Consider the following 20,316-nt stretch of genomic DNA (forward strand, 5'->3'; position numbering starts at 1 on the left):
TTTGTCATGTATACCATGGGGGTATTATTTTTGTGTATTGAAAAGGCGAATCTTGCTTGCGTAGGCCTGGAATTTTATGCTAATGCTATCGATGTTACCTGATTTATTTACCTTAAGGTAACCTCCAATGGGGTTTCTAGTAGAGCTGCCAGGTACCACGAGGGTATGTCTGTGTCTGCTGATCCGCTGCGGCCTGCAGGCACACTCGAAGAAGCGAAGAAGGGCAAAATGATAGAGGTTGAAAAGGGCAAATTGAACTTTCGACAGTTTAATTCAATCTTCTGTTCACCATTTACATTTTCTTGTAATTATTGTCTTTGGGTATACTTTGTACCCCACTGACGTTCACCCCCGGCCTCGGCGAAGATCACGTGGGTCGACTCGGATGGGACATCATTCGGCATCCCCCAGCCTCCGGTCCATTGCCTCATCACAATTTCTCTTGTTTCAACATTTGGTGACAGTGAAGCATTTACCTACAAGCTGAGCGAACTCATACTCGCATTCGCAATATACGAATCTGGTCGAGACCTTTGAAAGATCGCCACTCGTCCCAGCAGAATAGCTCAACCCCCAGATAACAGTGGAGCCTGCGGTTAAACAGCATCATCACTTCAAGCCGACGTAACAGACACTCTCTCTTCCGGAACACATTCCTTCCTGGCCATAATCACCAAAATGTCGAACCCCCTGGACACAGATGCGGGCTCGGAGATGTTCGCCAGCTACGAGAACGAGCTGAAGCTCGTACAAGCCGATCTGAACCAGAAGCTGGACCAGATCACCGAGGCCAGCGGCGAGGAGCGCAAAAATGCCATTCGCCAAGCGGAGCAGGTATTAGGCGAGGCAACAGAATTGGTGAGTTCTTCCATTACGGCTGCAGACAGATTCTCTCCGGCCTCAACCCCGCATCACCATCTGCAGCAATAAGACCCTCGAGAACAAAGCAATCCACTAACCAGATGAACCATGCAACAGCTCGATCAGATGCGCATGGAGAAGCAAAACATCCCCTCAGAAGCCCGGTCAAAAGTGAACCAGCGCTTCCGCAATTACTCGACTGATATCGACGAAATAAAGCGCAAGATGAAGGAACTCACCGACGATCGCAGCGCACTCTTCGGCGACCGATACACTGACGACCCCCAAGACGAGCAGGTCGAGCAGCGCCAGCAACTTCTCTCCGGAACAGAGCGTCTAGAACGCAGCTCCGCTCGACTGCAGGATAGTCAGCGCATGGCGCTGGAGACGGAGGATATTGGGCGCGGCGTGCTGGGCGATCTATACGTGCAGCGACAGACGATCCAGCACACGCGCGATAACCTGCACCAGAGTGAGGGTTACGTTGATACCAGCATTAAGACTTTGAGGGGCATGGCCCGTAGGTAATGATCCCCCTGCTATATTCCCCCCACCCCCATGGCTCTATGGCTCTGGGGGTCGTTTAATATGCCAATCTGACTAACTTTGACAGGATGGCTACGAATCGGATAATTACCATTGCTATCATTACGGTCCTTGTTCTTCTTATTGTTGCCGTCATTTATAGCAAGTTCCATTAGCGGTGGGTTTTTATGGCGTTTCTCAGCTTGGGATTTCATTTTTCTGTTTCCTCTTCATGGATATTGTATGTTACAGCTTTTCCTCGCAGTATCTAAGGCTTTCTCTGCCTTGTCTGGTTCATAGATGTTGAACCATGTAATTGAATATTGGATATGATGCAAATGCTAGCTTCCCTGTAGCCACATAGTAGAACCGCATCACCAAATCGATGAAAAGCATAACGAACTTCAATATCGCCATACAACTTCTGTGTCAGATGTCAAGAACAGCAAATGCTGCCATATGCCAGTAAGTAGGTAATTAGATGCATGATATTCAATGTAAATATGCTAAAAAGGGGGTATATCGCAAAAGGCCAATCAAGAAACCAGCAAAGCATCAGACATACTAGTAGAAAAAACAAACAAAATCAATCAACCCATAATCCTCGCTGCCCCAAAAGCCCCATTCATGACCACTCCCACAAAGACCGCAACGCCCTTCCTCCAGCTCCAAACCCCCTCCTCCCTCCTCAACCACATCGCACAACCAATCGGCCAAAAGAACCCCATAACCGCGCCCCAAAGCATATCATCCCATGCACTTCTAGACCCAGTCCCCAATCCACCATCATCATCGCCACCAAATCCACCCCCTCCGGCACCAGCACCAGCGCCCGCATCCCCACCCCCAAGATTAGCACCCGTACTCCCCTCGTCCATCCACCGATCCTCTAAATCCCGCAACTCCTCACCAGAAGGCATCGTATCCGGCGTCCGGGTAACAGACTGCACGGCCAAGAACTGCGATCGCAGCGCCGTGACCTCTGAAGCCGTGAATCCCGCGGAAAGGAGCCGATCGAAGCCGCGCGGAGCGGGTATAGTCGTCGTCGGGGGTGCGGTTGTAGCAGAAGCCGAAGCAGCAGCTCGCTGGGAACTAGAACCATTCAAGACACTCTCAGTAGAAGGGAATAGCGAAGACCCATGCCTAGGCCCAAGTTTCATCAACTCATCCTTCTGTCTCTGCAAAAGCGTCGTCGAAGCAATAGCAGCCTCAGCCACGAGATCCGAGTCCGAAAGCGCGATATCTCCGATCGAGCAGTGGATGTAGATCCTGGGTCTAGAGTCGCGAACGGCCTGTTTGCCTTTGTCGCTTCCATTTCGACTATCGCTCGGATCGCTATGTTGCTCTGAGTAGTCCTCTGCGGGGCGGGGAGAGCGCGCTGGTGAAGGCGGTAGTTTGAGAGACGCTGAGAGCGCGGTTTGGTCGTCTAGACCGCGACCTGCGTAGATGAGGCGGAGTCTGTGGGAGGATATGTTCTTTGGGAGATTGGCTCTTATGAGTTGTTTTAGGCCGGCGCCTGTTGTTTGCGTTGGGGTTTGAATGTCGAGGGGGAGGTCGGGGATTGAGGCGGAGAAGCGGATTGTTAGGAGGAGGGCGTCGAGTGGGTTTAAAGTGTTAGGTCCCTCGCTTGGGGCGAGGGATGTTGGCAGTGCCATAGTTGCGAGTTTATTTGTTAGTTTTGTTTCATTGGAGTAGTTGTATAGCTTGGATGGGGTTCGGGGTTCGGTGATGCGGACCCTCGCAGAGGCTCTAACGGGGTTAGGTCGCCGAGGTCGCCGTTCCATCATGTGACGTAGTAGCTGCCCGGGGAAGAGGAGGAACTGGATGAAGTTTAGTTCACAGGGTACCCTATTTTTGATTAATTAATCATGCTTTTCTGTTAATAGGATGCGGTATATTGAGTTGCCTTGCCGGTCTGCACTAGTTGCCCTGGTGCCTATATTGGAAGGCATTTCTGGATATCTTGGTGAATGCTGTTTAGGAACTAGTTAATATTCAGGTAGTAGGTACATGGAGTCATGCCACTGAATAAGGCAATTAGGAAACTAGGAAGGTGCACGCAGGTATATTTTGATTGTTATATTTGAAAGGTTAACATTGGGCTATATACCTGAACACAGTTATATAGTGAAAACCCTAGGAGTATTCCTCCAAATCATGACCATGTCCATTGGACTAGTCTATACCATGGTACAAATATTTAGTGTCACATCATCTGAAAAGCGAGGTTCCGGCCAAATGATAACGAGTGGCAACGGAAAAGCAATTCAGCCAGGCTCTAGGCGAGCTGGATAAAGCGTAGCTCTACCCGGTATTCCTCACACCAAACGGCAGGGTAATATCGGTGTAAAACGAGAAAGCAAACAAAGCGAAGAAAGAAAGTATCGACTGGATATCAAGCGTATGTACTCGACCAAAAGAGCGGTCACGACCCCGGCAAAGTGTATAGATAAAAAGAAAACGCCGACCGATGCACCGAAGGAGGACGCCGAGAGAAAGTAATCGAATAAGGAAATCGTTTTAAAGGAAGCGTTTAAACCATGAAGGATTCTCCGCAGCCGCATTCCTCCTCTGTAGGAAACTGTTAGTATTGTAAATGACAAAGGCGGAGCGGGCTCCTGAAGGATTGTTGTGTGGTGTTGATCTTTCCCGGGGAAAACTCACTGATGTTGGGGTTACGGAAAACGAATCTCCTGCTCAGTTTATCTTCATGCCAGTCCATTTCACTGCCAATGATACTGAAGAGAGCCTTGCTGTCGATCAAAACTTTCACACCGTCTTGTTCAACAATTTCGTCGAATTTCCCCGGCTTCTCCACGTACTCCAGGTGATAAGCGAGACCGGAGCAGCCGCGGTTCTTCACACCCACTCGAATGAACTTCGGTTCCGGCTGCGCCATCAACTTTCGCAGCTGCTCTGTAGCGATGGGGGTCAACTTCATGGCTGCCTTGCGGGCTCGGAGCGGTCGGCGGGCTTTCGGGGAAGCCTTCGGAGGAGCTGTGGTGGCCGGCTTGGGCTTCGGGGTCTCGGCCTCTCGCAGGGTTGGTCGAGAGTATTCTGATTGAGAAGGCCGCTGGGCAGATTCTGATGGGAAGGGGAAGTCTGCTGAAATTGAACCTTCGGCAGGTCCACCTGTGCTCCGAGGCATCGGGAAAGACGAAGGGAGAGTGTGTGGGCGATAGGCGGTGGCGGTTTGCATGTCGCGCTTAGAGGACTGGTGGGAGTTTCCATAGGAAGAGAAAGAGCGCAGAGCATTGCAGCGCTGGCCCGAAGGCTTGAGCCATCGCAGAAGAGTGGCGGATGATGTCACTGGACGCTGCATGTTGGTGTAGAAACTCATGATGTTGGGAGATGAGGGATGGTAGAGTCGAGAGGGAAAAGAGAGATGTTTATGTACGCATAGGAACACTGGATTGAGACAATGTGGTTGTGAGAAGGGGAAGGTAGAGGAAAGTTGTGGGTGAACAACAACTTGAGTTCTGAGGAGTTCTACGGTCACCCTTGGGGTCGCTTGGATGACTAAGGTTGCATGACCCGGAGTAGCCAATCAGCAATGAGGTATTTGAAGACAGCCGGTGGCGCCACGCGGTGATGGTGTGAGTCAGGGATTAGTGATGAGATGAATAGGTCAGCAGGGTCAGCAGGTGTTGATTCTAATTCCCTAAATATAACTCTTTATTTAAAGTATTTTTTATGGTAGAAATGTACCTAGTAGGATTGTTTGATCATCATGCTCAGCTGAAACCCGCATTCAAGGATGACCACATCGCCGACTATCGGCAGCTGAGTCATTAAAGCTGGAAGCGGATCCCCCGAGCCTCGGAGGAAACCAAAGGCAGAACACCAACACCAACCAAACACCCAACTAAACTTGTAAGTACTATACTATAATCTACAGACTACTATTATCATCATAGTGAGGGTACCGATTAATAAATGACCCCAAATAGAAAAATATGAGATTAACCTTACACTTCTTCTTTAAAGCTCCTCCAGCCCAATCTTGTAGTATCATTCGCCGTACTCCTAAAGGACATGTGGCTGGACCCGCTGACAAAGTGGCTGGTGCCAAGCTGCTCGGACTCGACACAACTCTTCAAAGAACTAAGGCCGGAATCAGTGACCTAATTCAATTCAATTATTGTTTGCTGGTGCAGATTACTTCTCGACCATGGAGGCCTCGCCCCTCACCCAGCAGAGTCGACCGGAGACCTTCCAACCTAAGGTTGTCCAGCTTTATGAGACCCTTTTCAAAGTATGCCCCTCCGCATGAGCCTTGCCTCCGCCCAACGCTGATATCAATTTGTCTGCATTAGCCATCCGATGAGGTCGAAGAGCCCTCAGAGGGCTTTTGGAGAGAGTTCTTTCTTCTGCCACCCGATCCCGTCCAATTGCATGCTCTACTGGATGGGTTGAGCCCCGATGAGACCTTGGGCTTGCAGGTCAGTGCCTTGCTTCGATCCGATCCATGGACCCGTGCACAACGCTAATTTCAGCCCTCCAGACCCAAACTCGACATATATTCTTGCGGGCTATCCGCGGGGCGGCTTCTAACACTGCTCCCAGTGATGCCTATGCATTGGATGTGAGTACCTAGCCCCACCGGTTACTTGTTCCTGTTACATCACTGACATTATTCCCAGACCTTGACCATTTTCTTGACAAGTATATTGAGCAAAAAATACACAAACCCCAGCTCGGATGTAATTACTGTTCTGGCTGGACTTGATGAGATCGATCATATCATTTCGGAGTTTGTCACTGTTCTGGACACCATCATTCGCAATGGCTCAAGCTGTACGTTCCCTTCTCAAGCGTTAAACTGGCACGGTTGACAGAAAGCTGACTTGGGTATCCGATCAGTTGAGGTGCGGCGGAAGGCCGTTCGAGTGGCCATTGCCATGACCAGTGGCGCCTATAGGACGAGCCTCGTCTCCTATTTCGCTCATAGGGACCTCTTCCCATCCATGATGAAGGTATGTTATATGAACGCGACATATTATGGAATGAACGTTAATAGCCCGCAGTATGTGCACGACTCTGAAACACCCATACAAGTGTTCGACCCATTCCTTCTGTTGGGGCTTCTGGCAAACTATAACAAGTTCGAATTTCAAAACCCCTACCAGCTGCGCTTGGACGATTTCGTGAATGAAGCGAGCATTCAAAAGGTCGCCAAAGGTGTTGGTTTGGCCTGTGGTGGCCTTCGAAATGGCTACATCGCTGTGCAAGATGACATTCCCGAAGGCTGGTCCTTGACAAATACTCTGATTTTCTTTGGACTGCGGGCTTTGACCCCCGGTACACACAACAAGGCGAACCCTCCAACCGCCGAAGAGGCGAAGGGAATGTTTGCTGAGCTGTAAGGCACCATATCTCCGAATCTGAAACCAATCTACTCACAATACCGCAGTCCTGCTCAAGAAGCCGCCATCCTGCTGGCCACATACGACTTCACCAACTCGAACAAGCTTTTCGGCTACCACATGGTCCACATGAAGCCGGAGAAAACCACCGATGAATCGCCCTTCTCCAGCTTCCTCTCGCTGTCATCTTATCTCCTCCAGCATGCATACCGATCCACGAGAGTCTCACACTACGCGGAGCTGAGCCTCTTCACGCTCCGCATTCTGGTCGAAGACCCGACTCTATGCAAACACATCTGCACCGACGACGGAAAGCGAAAGGTTCGAATCTGCAGGCAGAGACAACCTTTCCTCCCCCTTGTCGGCGGCGACCGTGTCCTCGCCACGGTCATCTTCGACATCATGATCGACACGATTACGCACAATCTCCGCCGCCGACTAGACGTTAACTTATACTGGTAAGAAACCTACAACTAATACACCCCGCCCAACTCCTCCCCAGCCAACTAACACCCACCCAGCCAAGCAATCGCCATAACCCTCCGTCTCCTCTCCTACCTCTCAACCAACAAGATCCGCCTAAATTACCACTGGTCCGAGCTATGGCGCACCCTCCTCTCCCTAATGCGCTTCCTAACAACCTACGCCAACGACCTAACCACCAACTCAAAAATCCACTCCCTAACTAGCTCCCTCGCAGAGCTAATGGCATTCTGCGTCTCAGGAGGCGACACATTCCTCCCAGACCCATCCTCCTACGACGACCTATTCTACAAGCTCGTTGAGACCGGGCCCGTCATTTCCAAATTCCGCGACCTGTATTATCCCTCAAGCACATCCAAGTCTTCTACAACTGGCCCCATCACCCAAACCCAGGATAACATCCACGTTGCAGCAGTTAACACTCTGCTATCCGTCTCAACGCACTTCTACACCCTCCTCTTCCACTCCGATGGCACCGAGCAAACGACAGCAGCAGCGGCCGTGGCCCCGAGCCCGAAGCCAGACGGTGAGCCAGTCCCCGTCGCCTTGCCGTCTATTAAGAAGAAGAATCTCTCTCCGCGCGAGATCCATCGGATTATTAAGCAGGGGTATGATACGCTTAGTATCCAGCCGCCGGAGGGATTGAATGCGTGGACTAGGTGGAGGGAGACGGACTGGAAAGGCGAGTTGAAGAGGGCGGCGCGGTGTGCTGTTGATGATGCGCGGCATTTGGTTTCTTGATGGCGAGGGCAGTGGGGCTCATTTATAGTGGGTGTTCGTATCGTATCGTATATGCGAGTGGTGGATGAGGGTATATAGTACTAGTGTGTGCATATTTGCATCGAAAAATGGGATGGATGGATACATGTACTGGGTGGGTGTCCAGGTGGATGGGATGGGTGAACGGATGCAGTCTATTAGATACATACCTACGCACCCAGTGTACCCGTTGTTATTGTTCATGATATCCAGGTAGAAATAGTATATTCGGTAAAATTGCATAGGTACTTCTTACCTTTCTTTATTTGACTAAGTAATCCATGGATGGTTACTACGAGTACCTGTTACCTAGGAGGTGGCCGTGCAAAATGTAGAAGAAACTTTTGAAGTGAGCACCGATTATGATTGATTGTTTCCCATAGAGCAACTCGCTAAAAAGCCAACCTATCCGGGTTGAAAAAAAGTGGGAAAAAAAACAGAGAAGAGAGACAAGCATGGAAAAGAGCCTTCACACATCTGATGAAGCTATTAAGAAAACAAAAAAGAAGAGAAGAGAAGAAGAATTAAGGTGGAGGGGAACATGCGTGAAGTGAAAAGAAACCTTTATGAGCGCAGCTCTCGACAGCAAGCTATTCTCCCTAACCCTCCTACCGCATTAAAATCCACACATGTATGACTTAACGCGATGATTTCGCGGCCTTGGGCGATTTCTCGTAGGTTTCTTCGACAGGGACGTACTCCGTGCGGAAATACTTTTCAGAGTTCTTGCTCAGCCACAGAGAGAATTTCGAGAGTTCTTCACGCAGGCGCTGGGTGGACTGGAGGTCCATATTGGTTTGGGCGAGGAGTTCAGGGAGAAGGCCTTCGAGGGATTAGCAAAATAGAGGGAAAGGGGTGGGCAAGAAGAAGGGGAACATACTGAACAGACGAATCAGGTGTTCGGCACCGTAGACATCGATAGGGCCATTTCCGGGGCCAGACTCGTGCTGGGTCTTCTTGCGGAGCATGCGATATTGAGGTCGTTCATAGCGATAGAGGAGGATTTTATCGAGCATCTTTTCAAAATACTCCATTATTCCGGCGACGACTTCATCGAGGACATCCATGTCGATACGGTTGCCCTTGCGCTTGGGCTCCTCTTCGTCGCGCCAGTCTTTGAAGATCTGGCGGATGGTCTTCTCGGCGGGAAGTTTCACGACGGAGTTGTTCTTTGTAACACGCTCCCAGTCGTCGACGATGAGGGCTTTCAGGTTATCCGGCATCACGATGCGAATAGAAGGGCGGATATGGAATGCTTCCTCCTGTTCGCGAGGAGGGTCAGAGCTTTGCGAATCACAGTCATGGATCCAGCGGAGAATGATTTCGCTAGGGGTGGGATTCAAAGGTGTAGGTAGGGGATCAGGTGCGCGTGGTGTATGCTTGATACGCGCCATGGTGGGGGTGAGGTAGGAGATGCGACGGAAACGGGGGATCAGGAATTGGGAGGTGAAAAGGAGGGGTGTAGGCTCCGGAATTGATGTGGGAAAAGGGTAAACATGGCATCAGTAGACTCACCTTTTCAATATCATTTTCGCCCTTGGATCGCTTGTTGCCGCGGCCGGGCACTGAACTGCCACGTTCTTCACTATCACGGACCGAACCCCGATCAGACAGGGGACGCTTGTTTTTGTTAGGTTTAGCAGTTTTTTGACGAGCAGATGCTTCGACCTCACGACGAAGATTAGCTGCAAGCTCACGATTCTCTTCAGTAGCTTTTCTCAGCCGATCCTCAAGAACCCAGTCATCCCAGCTGCAAAAGAGGTCAGCGGTGTCCTCAAAGTTTAATGCTAGCCTGTCAACCAGAAAAGGAGTCCCTTGGAATATCCAACGCGAACTTCAAAGCCGAAGGAGCATCTGGACCAGGATAGACATGGGAAAATGGTCGTGCCTCGTTCTCGACGCACAAATATCCGATTTTCACGGAACCAAGTTTCTCAAAGGGCAGGAAGGCACGGAGGAGGCCGGGGGAGAAACTCACGTATTCTTCCAGCCCTTGTAGTGAACAAGGAATTCAAGGGGATTCTTCTTGTCGCCGTCTCTGTGCCTCACGTCGAGGATTTTGGCATCGTAGAGGATGTCATGGTGGAAACACAGGACTTTCTCGTCCTTCGTGTACATAGACGGGGGCATGTTGAAGATAGAGATTCTTGACGGGGGGAAGTGTTCTGGGAGAAAGAAGACAGAAGAAAAGAGGATTAATCACGCAAAGCACCGTGAATTTCGCGTCTGGTCGAGAAGTGTCGCTTCACTGAGCCGTCGTCGCCGATAGTCAAAGGCAACCAAAGCCGCGTTTGAACTCGGCTTTTCGGAAACAAAAACAGCCGAAGCGTGATCCTGGCAAATAAGACCAAGTTTTATACTTGGCTTTGCTGATATAGTCGACGGCAAGGCGATATCTTGATGAAAAGAGGGCAATCTGGCCCGGTTCTGATGGATTTCGAAAGCTTTTTTTTGGAATGCGCCGGGAATGAACACCAAGTCGCGCACTGATTGAAATGCTACAGGTAGTTTGTATCTTTGAGAGATTGATCTTTGATATTTGATCAGGCTGTGGGGTGTGAAGTGCTGATGGCTGGGGAGTTTCTGGTGTTCGAAAAAAAGACGGCGCGGGCGCGTTGCCGTTCTCCCCTTGGAGAACCCGCGCTACAAATGACATAAGCTGAGGCCGGGGCTGCAGAGGATCAACCTCCATGAGTCTTGGTTTATTTGATGTTGAGTGCCATATCGATCCATTTAAACTAATTAGATTGGCTCTTTGGATATTGGTTTGACACATTTCATCGCAGCACATCGGCGTTGTTACTTGTGAATGACCTCCTTATCCTACGAAGAGGCGACGGAGCCCTATTTTTGGAGTATATACAGAAAGGATTAGCCTGACCATGGAATGTTTAAGCCCAAGAAGAACTATCTAGATAATAATTGATTAGGGGGTACTTTGAGCTATTCCTTGGTAGAAGTGTACGCGTGGTGCTCTATCTTTTGCTCCCTTGAACTGGATCCAAGACCCTTACGGTGTACTACTATAGGAGCTGTATTCTTAATCCGAGTCCCAAGAAAAGAAAACAAATTTCTAAGCATATATCCAATCAGAAGTAGTATTCAATTTTTCCCCATAAACCAGCGTGAATCCACTGCTCCAGTCTTCGCTTTCCTCAACGTTTCAAGAGGAGTACATCAATCAAGTCTAGCCCATGAAGTCACATTTCAGTGACGGAATAGGGACTGTCGCAGTAGATATTCTATTCTACCTCTTAAGCATATTCAATTGTTTGTTACTGAGGAGGAGGAATGGCACATCTCGGTCAAAAACGTTGCCCAGAACATTATGTACAATGTGGTCGGGAGTACTTTACATGTACAGCAGTTCAAAACCATCTACTTTGAACAACAGACCTTGTTATTTGGGTTGAATTATCTGCAATGCTGATGCATCGAGTGAGTCTATCCCATGGATTCGTGCCTAGGGCAATATGACGAACATTGGCATGGTACTCCGTACATGAGTGAAATATGCAACTATCTTAGCCGATGATCGGATGCACCCGCACTTCCTTATTCCACGCCGTTCGCAAGATCACCCACTCCATTCTAATCAACTTCAATATCAGCCTTGCAGATTTATTCTTCCAAAAAATATTTACCAAACTGATCCAACTCCATCCGAGAAGGCGTATTCGTTGTCGCCCAACTCCCTTATATTGGCCACGTGATCACCTGTCACGAAAATTCGCGAGACACACGCGTCGCGGCTTCATTCGGAGGACGCGCCTCGAGGCCGAAAAGAACCACTCGCCGCAGCACCAAGAGGCGAAGCTATCTATCAGGCGCAGAGATACAGAAAGACCAAAGCCCAGGCTCAGAAACCAAAATGGCACCCACTGAAGAGTCCATACTGAGCAACTTTCTGCTCTCCCCAGCCCCGTTGCCAACAGTTCTCTCCCTACAAAAGTTCACAGAACTCTTCCCCAAACGCCTACGAGGCCACCCACACATCCGGACCTTATACCGGGAACTGCAGCAAGTCCGCGAGCATGACATGGACCGGGTAAATGAGAACATCGACCAAGAGATCCAACAAGGCGAGCGACAAAAAGCCGAGCTCCGCAAGGCGAGTCTGGCCGCCGGCGTCGAAGGATCTAATGCGGACGAGCAGCGCGAAATGAACGTCGATTTGCATTTATTTGGTCAGAACTCTACAGATCAGGAGCTTTTTCATTCGACTGCTAGTCTGCTGGAAGAGATGGAGGCTGCTTGTGCGAATATTGAGCGGGAAATTGGAGACGTGGACCGCGAGGCGGCGGGGCTTTTGTCCGAGTTACAATCGACGGTCGGGGATTTGAGTGATCTTCGTTATGGGAAGTTGCAGGGTCTAGCTGGGATGGAGAGTAATCTTGGGGAGGAAGCTATTCGGGGATTGGAAAATCTTGAGAATGCTTGTTATGGGGCGAGTATGGGGCGGGGCAAGTAGATATACCTGTCTCCTTGTTGATTTTGTTACATATGTCCTTTATTTTAGCGTGATGAGCTCTGTTCAAGCTCATCTTTATGATTCTGATGACAATAATATTGTGAGAAACAAACCAAATACCCTTCTCGTATATTTCGGGGCTTGGACCAATTTGCTAGCGAGCTTGGAGTTGAGAGAATCTACAACACAGTAGAATATATTTAAACAATATGAATTACATGTGCACTAGGGGCTGGGAATGATTGAAAATGAAAGCATCTATCACAATATTCCGCCTTATTGGAGCCACCTGGGCAGGGAAATAAATCCGTGGGGTCAGTTAAATCGAGTAACCCCGCGATGTGGGGACAACGCGAGCCGCGTCGCGTGTGAGCTTCACCTTCAACTTCAGCAACTCCAGACGGGAAAGACAACCACGAACTACAAGAACATATACACGCCAACTATGCCTTCAATCCAATTATACCCGAAATCCCTCAAGTCTGCTGAAACAACGACTCCAAACCCCAGCTCCCACCCAGCTAGCAACCCGTTCCCTCAACTTCTCCAAACCCCTTCGGGCCTGGCAATCCTCGAGCTACAAGCTACGATCAACCTACCCTCATTCGAGACCGATGACGATCAACATGCGAGCCTTGGTTCCCCTCTGGATTCAAATGGGGCCACCTTCGAGACGCCGGTCGGAAAACTTATGTTCCCGGACTACTCGCCGTTGAACCCGGATGATACCAAGTGGATGAAACGGGCTTACCTCTATGTTGGTCGATACCAGCGTATGACGGGCGAGGTGAAGAAGCTGCCAAAACCACTTGCTGTTCTACGGAAGCGGTCTTCATCGGCGAATACCGAAGAGCTGGAGGTCATGGAGATTGTTCGCTACAAGGTCTTCTTCAAGAACAGGCCGGAGCCCGTCAGTAATGTCTGATTTCTCTATTAGAGGGAGTATTGGAATATCCTGAATAATATATGCTGGAATAAGAGGGTGCTGAGCCTGCTTACCTCTCTGTTTCTCTAAAACGTGGCTGTGGGTGACGCGGCCTCAGACCGCACACGTGAAGCAAACACCCCGGGATACGCCCTTTGGATCGAATGGAAATTGGAAATTGGACTTGTTGAAGCTCCAAATCCATTCAGTACCATTGAGGTACAGAGTACGAGGGGGTCTAGGTACGCCCTGTACGCCATGCATCGACCAAGTCAGGTTTCATACATGTCAGGGGACATACAAGGGATGAATGGCATGGCATGTTTGGCAGGGACTGCAATTTCCAGCCACGAGCAATGAAAATAGCAGGGAATACCTAGCTCTTCTTGGGTAGAACCAAGGGAACTGAACAAGTTTTATTTAATCTAAAGCCTGTATCTTGAGTCAATTCAACCTAAGCTGCGCCTATCCGCGGAGAGGAAAAGCGAAGCGGAGTGTTGAAACCTTATGCAGAAAAACCCCGCCAACCCGGACTTTTTGTCTTTCACTTCCACATCCCAACCTTAAACTTCAAACCTCTCGGAACTTTCAGACAAGACATCTTGTTGTTGAACTCAATTCGATCCTCTCACCCTCCGGCCGTCGTGGACGGGTCTATCTTCCACCTCGAGCTCGCATCCACACCCCATACCATACTTCCCCACACACCGCAAGATGACCATCCCCAACAAACCTGACGATGCGATCTTTCCAACCGACCTCGGCCCTGAATATGTCGCCTTCGATCATGTTCAATGGTATGTCGGCAACGCCAAGCAAGCTGCGTCGTACTACAGTACACGCTTCAATTTCAAGTTAATCGCCTACCGTGGACCAGAGACGGGCTCGCCTTACTTGACTAGCTACGTCGTTGCCAACGGTGCCTCAGTCTTCATCCTCACAAGTCCAGTCTGCGGACCGTCACACCCAGAGAACAAAGTCCTCAGAAGCGCCACAGCCGAAGACCGTGCGACATTAACCGCGATCCACGAACATCTGACCATTCACGGGGACGGAATCGCCGATGTTGCATTTCGAGTCACAGGGAATATCGAGGAGATCTGGAAGCGGGCTGTTGAAAATGGGGCCTCGCGCAAGGCAGAACCGCGAGTCATCGTGCTCGAGGGACACGGTCTGATCACAACAGCTACCATCGGGACATATGGTGACACCGTGCACTCATTCATCAACCGTGACGAATACTCCCCCTCCGCACCATTTCTACCAGGGTATCGGAGCATATCGGACGAAGAGGCGGACCCAATCAATAAATTATTACCTCCGGTGGATTTTGTTGAGATCGATCATTGCGTTGGTAATCAGCCGTGGGGAGGCGTGGACAAGGCCGTGCGGTACTATGAAGAGTGTCTGAATTTCCATCGGTACTGGACAGTCGACGACAAGGACATGTGCAGTGATTACTCGGCTATGCGCTCGATTGTGGTAGCCTCATCGAACGAGGCGATAAAAATGCCAATGAACGAGCCAGCGCCCGGCAAGAAAAAGTCCCAAATCGAGGAATTCGTGGACTACTACCATGGTGCCGGAGTCCAGCACATTGCATTCCGTACAGAGGATATCGTTACAGCGGTGACGAATCTCCAAAAACGCGGCGTTCAGTTTCTCAATGTGCCGCCGGGGTACTATACCGATCTTCGACAGCGTCTTTCTCACGTGCCTTGGTCCCTCGAGGCTGATGTGGATGTCTTGGAGAGGCTGAATATCCTAGTTGACTTTGACGAGCGTGGGTATTTGCTGCAAATTTTTGCGAAGCATGTTGGTGATCGACCCACTGTGTTTATGGAGGTGATTCAGCGCAAGGGATTCGATGGGTTCGGGGCAGGCAATTTTAAAAGTTTGTTCGAGGCATTTGAGAGGGAGCAGGCTTTGCGGGGGAACTGGTGATCGTGTTGTCTTTTTTTTCTTTTCCTTTTCCCTTTGTAGTTAGCATTAGATCTCGGGGTTGATCAGAATTCAGGAATGCATTTCGAATCGGATATTCACGGAGATAGGATTTAGCCTTCATGAGTGTGACAATGGCAAATAAACCAGTTTTTTCTGTCTGATACCTTTTCATGGGAGAAGTAAACCAAAGAGAATAGATGAATTGTAGTTAGTGCCCTAGACTAATAATTTCCGCTCAACGTCAGAATTAATTGACCCGCGCGGAATTATAACGCACTTTTTAGGAAGATTCCGCACTCCTTCAAGCACGACTATGTGCGATTTTGTAGAGAAGAGATTGTCAACAGCAACAAAAGAGAGAAGTATTAATACCAGAAGAAGAAATGCTTATTTCCGAGTCATTCCATTCTATTTTGAGTTGACGGAGCCACAAATGGGGGTATATCGGTCTTAAGTTGTCATGGTACGATGAATAAACAGCCGGAGCTATCCCCGCCATCTTTCCCTCCCCGCACCCCGTCAACTCCGAGTCGCTCTTAAAGGCTGCAATGCCCCGCGCCTCGCCCACTCTACTTTTCCACTCCTTTCAGCACCTCCGTCAATTCACATCTACCTCTACAATCATGGCCCCTATCGAGCGCATCACTCTCTTCAAGATCCCCAGTGCGGAGGACCGCAAGCGCCTGCTGGAGCAATACAAGGTGCTCGCGAAGACCGCAACCAAGGTATGCAAATGGAATTCCCCTTGCGCCGCACTCTACTAGACTGTATTCCTATTCGGTCGAATCGATTCCCATCACGTGAATGTCCCTTTTCAAAGAGAGAAAAAATCATCTAACGCGCAATTATCCAGGACGGCAAGCCTTACATTGTCGCCGCCGCCGTCGGCGAATCCTTCGATGACCCCCGCAACCAGGGCTTCAACATCTCCGTCAAGACTACCTTTGCCTCGATGGACGATATGAAGTACTATGATACCGAATGTGAAGCACACAAGGCACTGAAGGCTGTCGCTGGCCCCGCCAAGACGGACGTTTTGACTACTTTCTACGAGAGTGTTCTGTGAAGAACCCGACCCGCCTGGAGCTGTGGAACGAATGTCATGATAGATATGTGAATAGAAAATTGATCAGGGAATTGGTCTTTCAGAGTTGCCAGTGTTATCTTTCGAATCTGAAATTGTGATTGATTGATTAGTCTTGAATGCCTCATCCTGTGGGGTCATATAATAAGCTTCCGATTGGCAAGGATGTATAGAAAGCCGAATGTGGATATTCCACCAACCTTGAATGGCAATGGGCTGTAATCGAGTCGATCGGCTATAGGCTGAGGATTTGGGGTAAAATAGCTGCAGCTGCAGCTGGTTCAAATCTATTCAGTTCTATTGGCCGTTCTATTGACCTGATGCAACCTAAATCAAATGATTTGCATGCGATCCCTCTGTGGGAAACAAGATTTTGAGACTTTGCCGGTGCATGATTGGTATGCTGTGACATCCATGGATAATACCTCCAGGGCTGTGAGGGACGGCTACTATCCCTCAAGCTGAAATATGCGTCACACCTGATCGTGTGTAACGATTCCTATGTTTCATGACTTGGATACTTTAAGCCATCATTATGGGCAGTCATTCAATTGTATCTGGTTATGCACCTCCCCCTATTCCTTCTTATTACTCACTGTATAAATTTTTCTGAGTCATTATTGAGGCTTGACCTAAGGATAAGGCTTAGTTCCAAGTATAACTAGTTCTGATTTCTATAACTATCTTGTATCGATCAGTAATAGTACCTAGGTATCTGTATATTAAAATAAATAGAAGAGGAAATTTAGCTTATTGGTCTGAGTGATTTAGTTTAAGTTATACAGCGGGCGTTCCAAGGTTCAACCTATTAGTAGCCTTTATATACTTGTCTGAACACTTGTATAAGTATTACTGAGAGAAGACAGTGATTATTGAAGTCTCCGATGTAGGAGACTTTATTAAAAACTAAAGTTCCAACCAGATTATTAGATTTAAACTATTTGGTAGCAGCTACGGAAAACTGGGTGGCTCTGACTTCATGCCAACCTTGGATCAAATTGTACTTGACACACTTTCGGGATATCATAGCAGCATGTTTGTCTAGAAAAGTTATTGGTCCTGTCTTGATGCACTCAGCTTGGTCGATCAACTTCTTTAAGCCATCAGGAGTGGCTGTTCCGCTAAGGGAGGGTTCCTAGCTTAGGAAGTCTGGCGGGAGGTCTTGAACTGGTCCTCTGTCGTACTTCAGAGAAGCTCGGGGGTTGGTTCCAGGATGCTGGGTGACTGGGGTCTTTGGTTGATGTATACGCTTCAAATTTGCCGCTTTGGTGAGCTGTCTTGAAGAAGTATTTATCTAGTGCAGTCCATAGAAAGTAATTGGGAGTTGTTGGGCTACTGGAGTCGGATTCCGAGTCTTGTTAGGGATGATAATGCCATGTGAACAAAGCACTGTCGTAAAGTGGCTGCGTACCTAGGTAAATATAATATGTTAGCCTTCTTTTTCCTCAAGTTGCCGCCTGCCTCGCTGGCTGGGCCGTGAGCCTCAACACCCTCTGGAACAGCGAAACTAGAACGGAGCCAACGCGGACGAGAACGGAGAGAGGGAGAAGAGAATGGGAAAGGGAAACCAAGCACCAATTGAAGTTGAATTTGTTAGATTGCCTGTCAAAAAATACGGTTTCTTAGTGGTTGGTCACTGGCATCAAAGCCTAGCTCAGTCGGAGATCAGACACGCGGCAATTTTGTCCTGAAATTAATCAGCAGAGAACATGATCCAACAAATTACATTCGACTTATCCAGCGTGTGTGAGCCAACAAGGGCGTACAGGCTTCCTGTTACCGTTTCTGCTGCGGTACCCAAGGCGTGGTCATGCCGAAAGACCGACCATAGCTGGAGACACCAACGATCAGCTGCTTCGATGGGACGCCGGCCTTAGTCACCATAGACAGGGCATTCATGGTCTCGGTAATGTTGACATGTGAGCGCAGACAGTTGCCAGCAGGACAGCCAGTGTCCGCAAAGGAATTGTCATAGTCCCATTGCCCATGTAGATCATAGGTCATCAAGACAATATAGTCCGACACCAGACTAATGGCCTGAATGGGGAAGCCCTTGAGATACCAGAAGGACGCCGGAGCAGTCACCGAGATAGTCTTCCCTGGAGCCTTGGTCGCCATGCTGCTTCTCAGCGAATTGAGGAATAAAAAGTAGTTAGTACTATCGCTCTCAGGAGATGGTGGAATGTTTGGAATGTCCGGCTCCCCGGGATATTCCCAATCCCAGTCCACACCATCCAGGTCGTTGTCATTCAGGAAGTCGATGATGTTGTCTACCAGCGTGCCGCGATTCTCCGCCGCCATTGCGGTGCGGAAGATGTTGTACGTCTCCGGGCTGGCCGAGAAATCCCAGCCACCCACCGAGACAATACGCTTGATTCCACTCATACCAACCAAAAAGGGCAGTTGGGATTCAATCAGAGTGGTGTTCAGTGAAAAGTCCGGGTTGATCGTCAAGAACGAGAAATGAATGTGGGTATACCGGCCTTTGTCAATATCCGTAACAGACATGGTCAGACAGGGGCGAGACCAGTCCGACGCCAAGAAGTAAGCAATGGAGAAGAACTCCGGTGGCGGCGACGACACCAGAATCTGGGTGCCGCAGTCCGAAATACACCCGTTGGTGTCTTTGGCTGCCGTGCCAGGAGCACCGGTGGGCGAATCGGTGGGAGTGCAGAAGTCGGTTGTAGTTCCGCATTGGCCCCAGATATCGCAACAGGCGTTGAGAGGACATGGATTCAACTTATTGAGATCCGTGCCATGCGGCGCAGTGGCCGTGTCGTTCATCTGGGGACCACAAACGGCATTCTTCACGTTTGTCGGCATCGGCGGCCAGCCAGAGCTCAGACACATCCAGTTGTCCGGTTGCATGTTACCGCAGCCATTCCACGCCCACGTGTTGTTGTTCCAATTCTCGATATCCTCAACAGTAACCCCATATTGCGCGGCTAGAACGCTACAAACATCGCCCAAAGCGATCATGTGTTTGGCGCAGTTGCCGTCGCTGTCCGGCTTTAGACTGTAGTCTGGCAAGTCGCCCGCCGTACAACAGACGTGTTGGCCTTCGGGGAGATTATTGCACGGGAGTTTGGGGTTATATCTCGTAAAGTCGGAGGCGGTAATTCCACACTCGGTTGCAAGGCCCGGGCAGCTGTCCCCTAAGACCACCTGCTTGCTGGTACAGGTGTTGGCGCGGCCAACTTGACTGCGAGCTGGATGGGATGCTGTCGAGCTGTCATTATGCACGACAGAAGGAGCAAAGAAAGTGAGAGTCTTCCACGAGTCATTCACTTTGAGATTGTCCACACATCTGTTGTTTCTCCAGGTTTGAACGGCCTGCTGGATGAAGCCCAGGTCTGAATTGAAGTTGACTGCAATTCCCATGGAGTATCTAACACTGTTTGCCTCGCAATTTTGGACCACAAGAGTCTCTGAAACATCATTGCTGCCGAGTTCTTCAATCAACTCATCGATGACAGAAGATGCAATTCCCTGAGCCTCAAGCCCGGGGCCAACATATAAGCCGACGACGGCTTTCTTTGCATACGCAAAATTAATGACCCCGTTCCCGGTTGACACATCCTGGCCCAGATATGCCTGCAGCTGTTGCAGGGCATACACGGCATGCCTCACGTTCATCGATGGGCCAACAGCGGCGCCTGCGTGGCCCAACTCAAGCGGTGATGTGAATATTTTCTGGTTGGCTTCCGCGGAAGTCCGCGTGACGTTGGTAACCGCTGCGTTGGCATCCCAGTCGGCCGTACAAGCGCGAAGGGCGAAACGTGCGTCTGAACTGTTCACGTAGCTGGACAGTCCAAAGTTGAGCATCATCGGCTTGTTGAATCGCTTTAATGGACTGAGGCTATTGTAGAGGGGCGAACAGAAAATTCAACAAAATATA

General features: G+C 49.6%; 10 protein-coding genes across 10 annotated transcripts; 6 read left to right on the plus strand and 4 right to left on the minus strand.

The window, feature by feature from the left end:
• Nucleotides 1-678: 678 nt before the first annotated feature.
• Nucleotides 679-1,562, plus strand: N7533_008148 (v-SNARE protein VTI1; the record flags this gene model as incomplete). The annotated part of the gene is made up of 3 exons (XM_057104798.1): nt 679-858; nt 979-1,385; nt 1,475-1,562. The coding sequence occupies 3 exons, from the start codon at nt 679-681 to the stop codon at nt 1,560-1,562; spliced, it is 675 nt and encodes a 224-aa protein (XP_056959755.1).
• Nucleotides 1,563-1,976: 414 nt separating this feature from the next.
• Nucleotides 1,977-3,170, minus strand: N7533_008149 (DSC3 family protein; the record flags this gene model as incomplete). Its single annotated transcript, XM_057104799.1, has 1 exon — nt 1,977-3,170. One exon carries the CDS (start codon nt 3,168-3,170, stop codon nt 1,977-1,979), a length of 1,194 nt encoding a protein of 397 aa, XP_056959756.1.
• A 749-nt stretch (nt 3,171-3,919) lies between these two features.
• On the minus strand, nt 3,920-4,726 carry isa1 (Fe-binding Fe/S cluster assembly protein ISA1; the record flags this gene model as incomplete). Its single annotated transcript, XM_057104800.1, has 2 exons — nt 3,920-3,957; nt 4,051-4,726. 2 exons carry the CDS (start codon nt 4,724-4,726, stop codon nt 3,920-3,922), a joined length of 714 nt encoding a protein of 237 aa, XP_056959757.1.
• An 831-nt stretch (nt 4,727-5,557) lies between these two features.
• Nucleotides 5,558-7,976, plus strand: N7533_008151 (ARMH3 family protein; the record flags this gene model as incomplete). The annotated part of the gene is made up of 8 exons (XM_057104801.1): nt 5,558-5,641; nt 5,703-5,828; nt 5,891-5,971; nt 6,030-6,183; nt 6,250-6,362; nt 6,414-6,748; nt 6,800-7,210; nt 7,274-7,976. The coding sequence occupies 8 exons, from the start codon at nt 5,558-5,560 to the stop codon at nt 7,974-7,976; spliced, it is 2,007 nt and encodes a 668-aa protein (XP_056959758.1).
• Nucleotides 7,977-8,632: 656 nt separating this feature from the next.
• On the minus strand, nt 8,633-10,124 carry N7533_008152 (Chromatin modification-related protein eaf3; the record flags this gene model as incomplete). The annotated part of the gene is made up of 4 exons (XM_057104802.1): nt 8,633-8,817; nt 8,875-9,460; nt 9,510-9,744; nt 9,973-10,124. The coding sequence occupies 4 exons, from the start codon at nt 10,122-10,124 to the stop codon at nt 8,633-8,635; spliced, it is 1,158 nt and encodes a 385-aa protein (XP_056959759.1).
• A 1,741-nt stretch (nt 10,125-11,865) lies between these two features.
• N7533_008153 (Cnl2/NKP2 family protein) lies at nt 11,866-12,465 on the plus strand (the record flags this gene model as incomplete). Its single annotated transcript, XM_057104803.1, has 1 exon — nt 11,866-12,465. One exon carries the CDS (start codon nt 11,866-11,868, stop codon nt 12,463-12,465), a length of 600 nt encoding a protein of 199 aa, XP_056959760.1.
• A 445-nt stretch (nt 12,466-12,910) lies between these two features.
• N7533_008154 (Ctf8 family protein) lies at nt 12,911-13,390 on the plus strand (the record flags this gene model as incomplete). Its single annotated transcript, XM_057104804.1, has 1 exon — nt 12,911-13,390. The coding sequence occupies one exon, from the start codon at nt 12,911-12,913 to the stop codon at nt 13,388-13,390; it is 480 nt and encodes a 159-aa protein (XP_056959761.1).
• Nucleotides 13,391-14,104: 714 nt separating this feature from the next.
• On the plus strand, nt 14,105-15,334 carry N7533_008155 (uncharacterized protein; the record flags this gene model as incomplete). Its single annotated transcript, XM_057104805.1, has 1 exon — nt 14,105-15,334. The coding sequence occupies one exon, from the start codon at nt 14,105-14,107 to the stop codon at nt 15,332-15,334; it is 1,230 nt and encodes a 409-aa protein (XP_056959762.1).
• Nucleotides 15,335-15,957: 623 nt separating this feature from the next.
• N7533_008156 (Dabb family protein) lies at nt 15,958-16,400 on the plus strand (the record flags this gene model as incomplete). The annotated part of the gene is made up of 2 exons (XM_057104806.1): nt 15,958-16,059; nt 16,188-16,400. The coding sequence occupies 2 exons, from the start codon at nt 15,958-15,960 to the stop codon at nt 16,398-16,400; spliced, it is 315 nt and encodes a 104-aa protein (XP_056959763.1).
• A 1,794-nt stretch (nt 16,401-18,194) lies between these two features.
• On the minus strand, nt 18,195-20,243 carry N7533_008157 (class v protein; the record flags this gene model as incomplete). Its single annotated transcript, XM_057104807.1, has 1 exon — nt 18,195-20,243. The coding sequence occupies one exon, from the start codon at nt 20,241-20,243 to the stop codon at nt 18,195-18,197; it is 2,049 nt and encodes a 682-aa protein (XP_056959764.1).
• Nucleotides 20,244-20,316: the final 73 nt, after the last annotated feature.

Source organism: Penicillium manginii, assembly GCF_028828005.1.
Source record: "Penicillium manginii strain IBT 31320 chromosome Unknown utg000005l:1.0-5665137.0:1.0-5668048.0, whole genome shotgun sequence".
In the NCBI taxonomy this organism is placed as follows: Eukaryota; Fungi; Ascomycota; class Eurotiomycetes; order Eurotiales; family Aspergillaceae; genus Penicillium; species Penicillium manginii.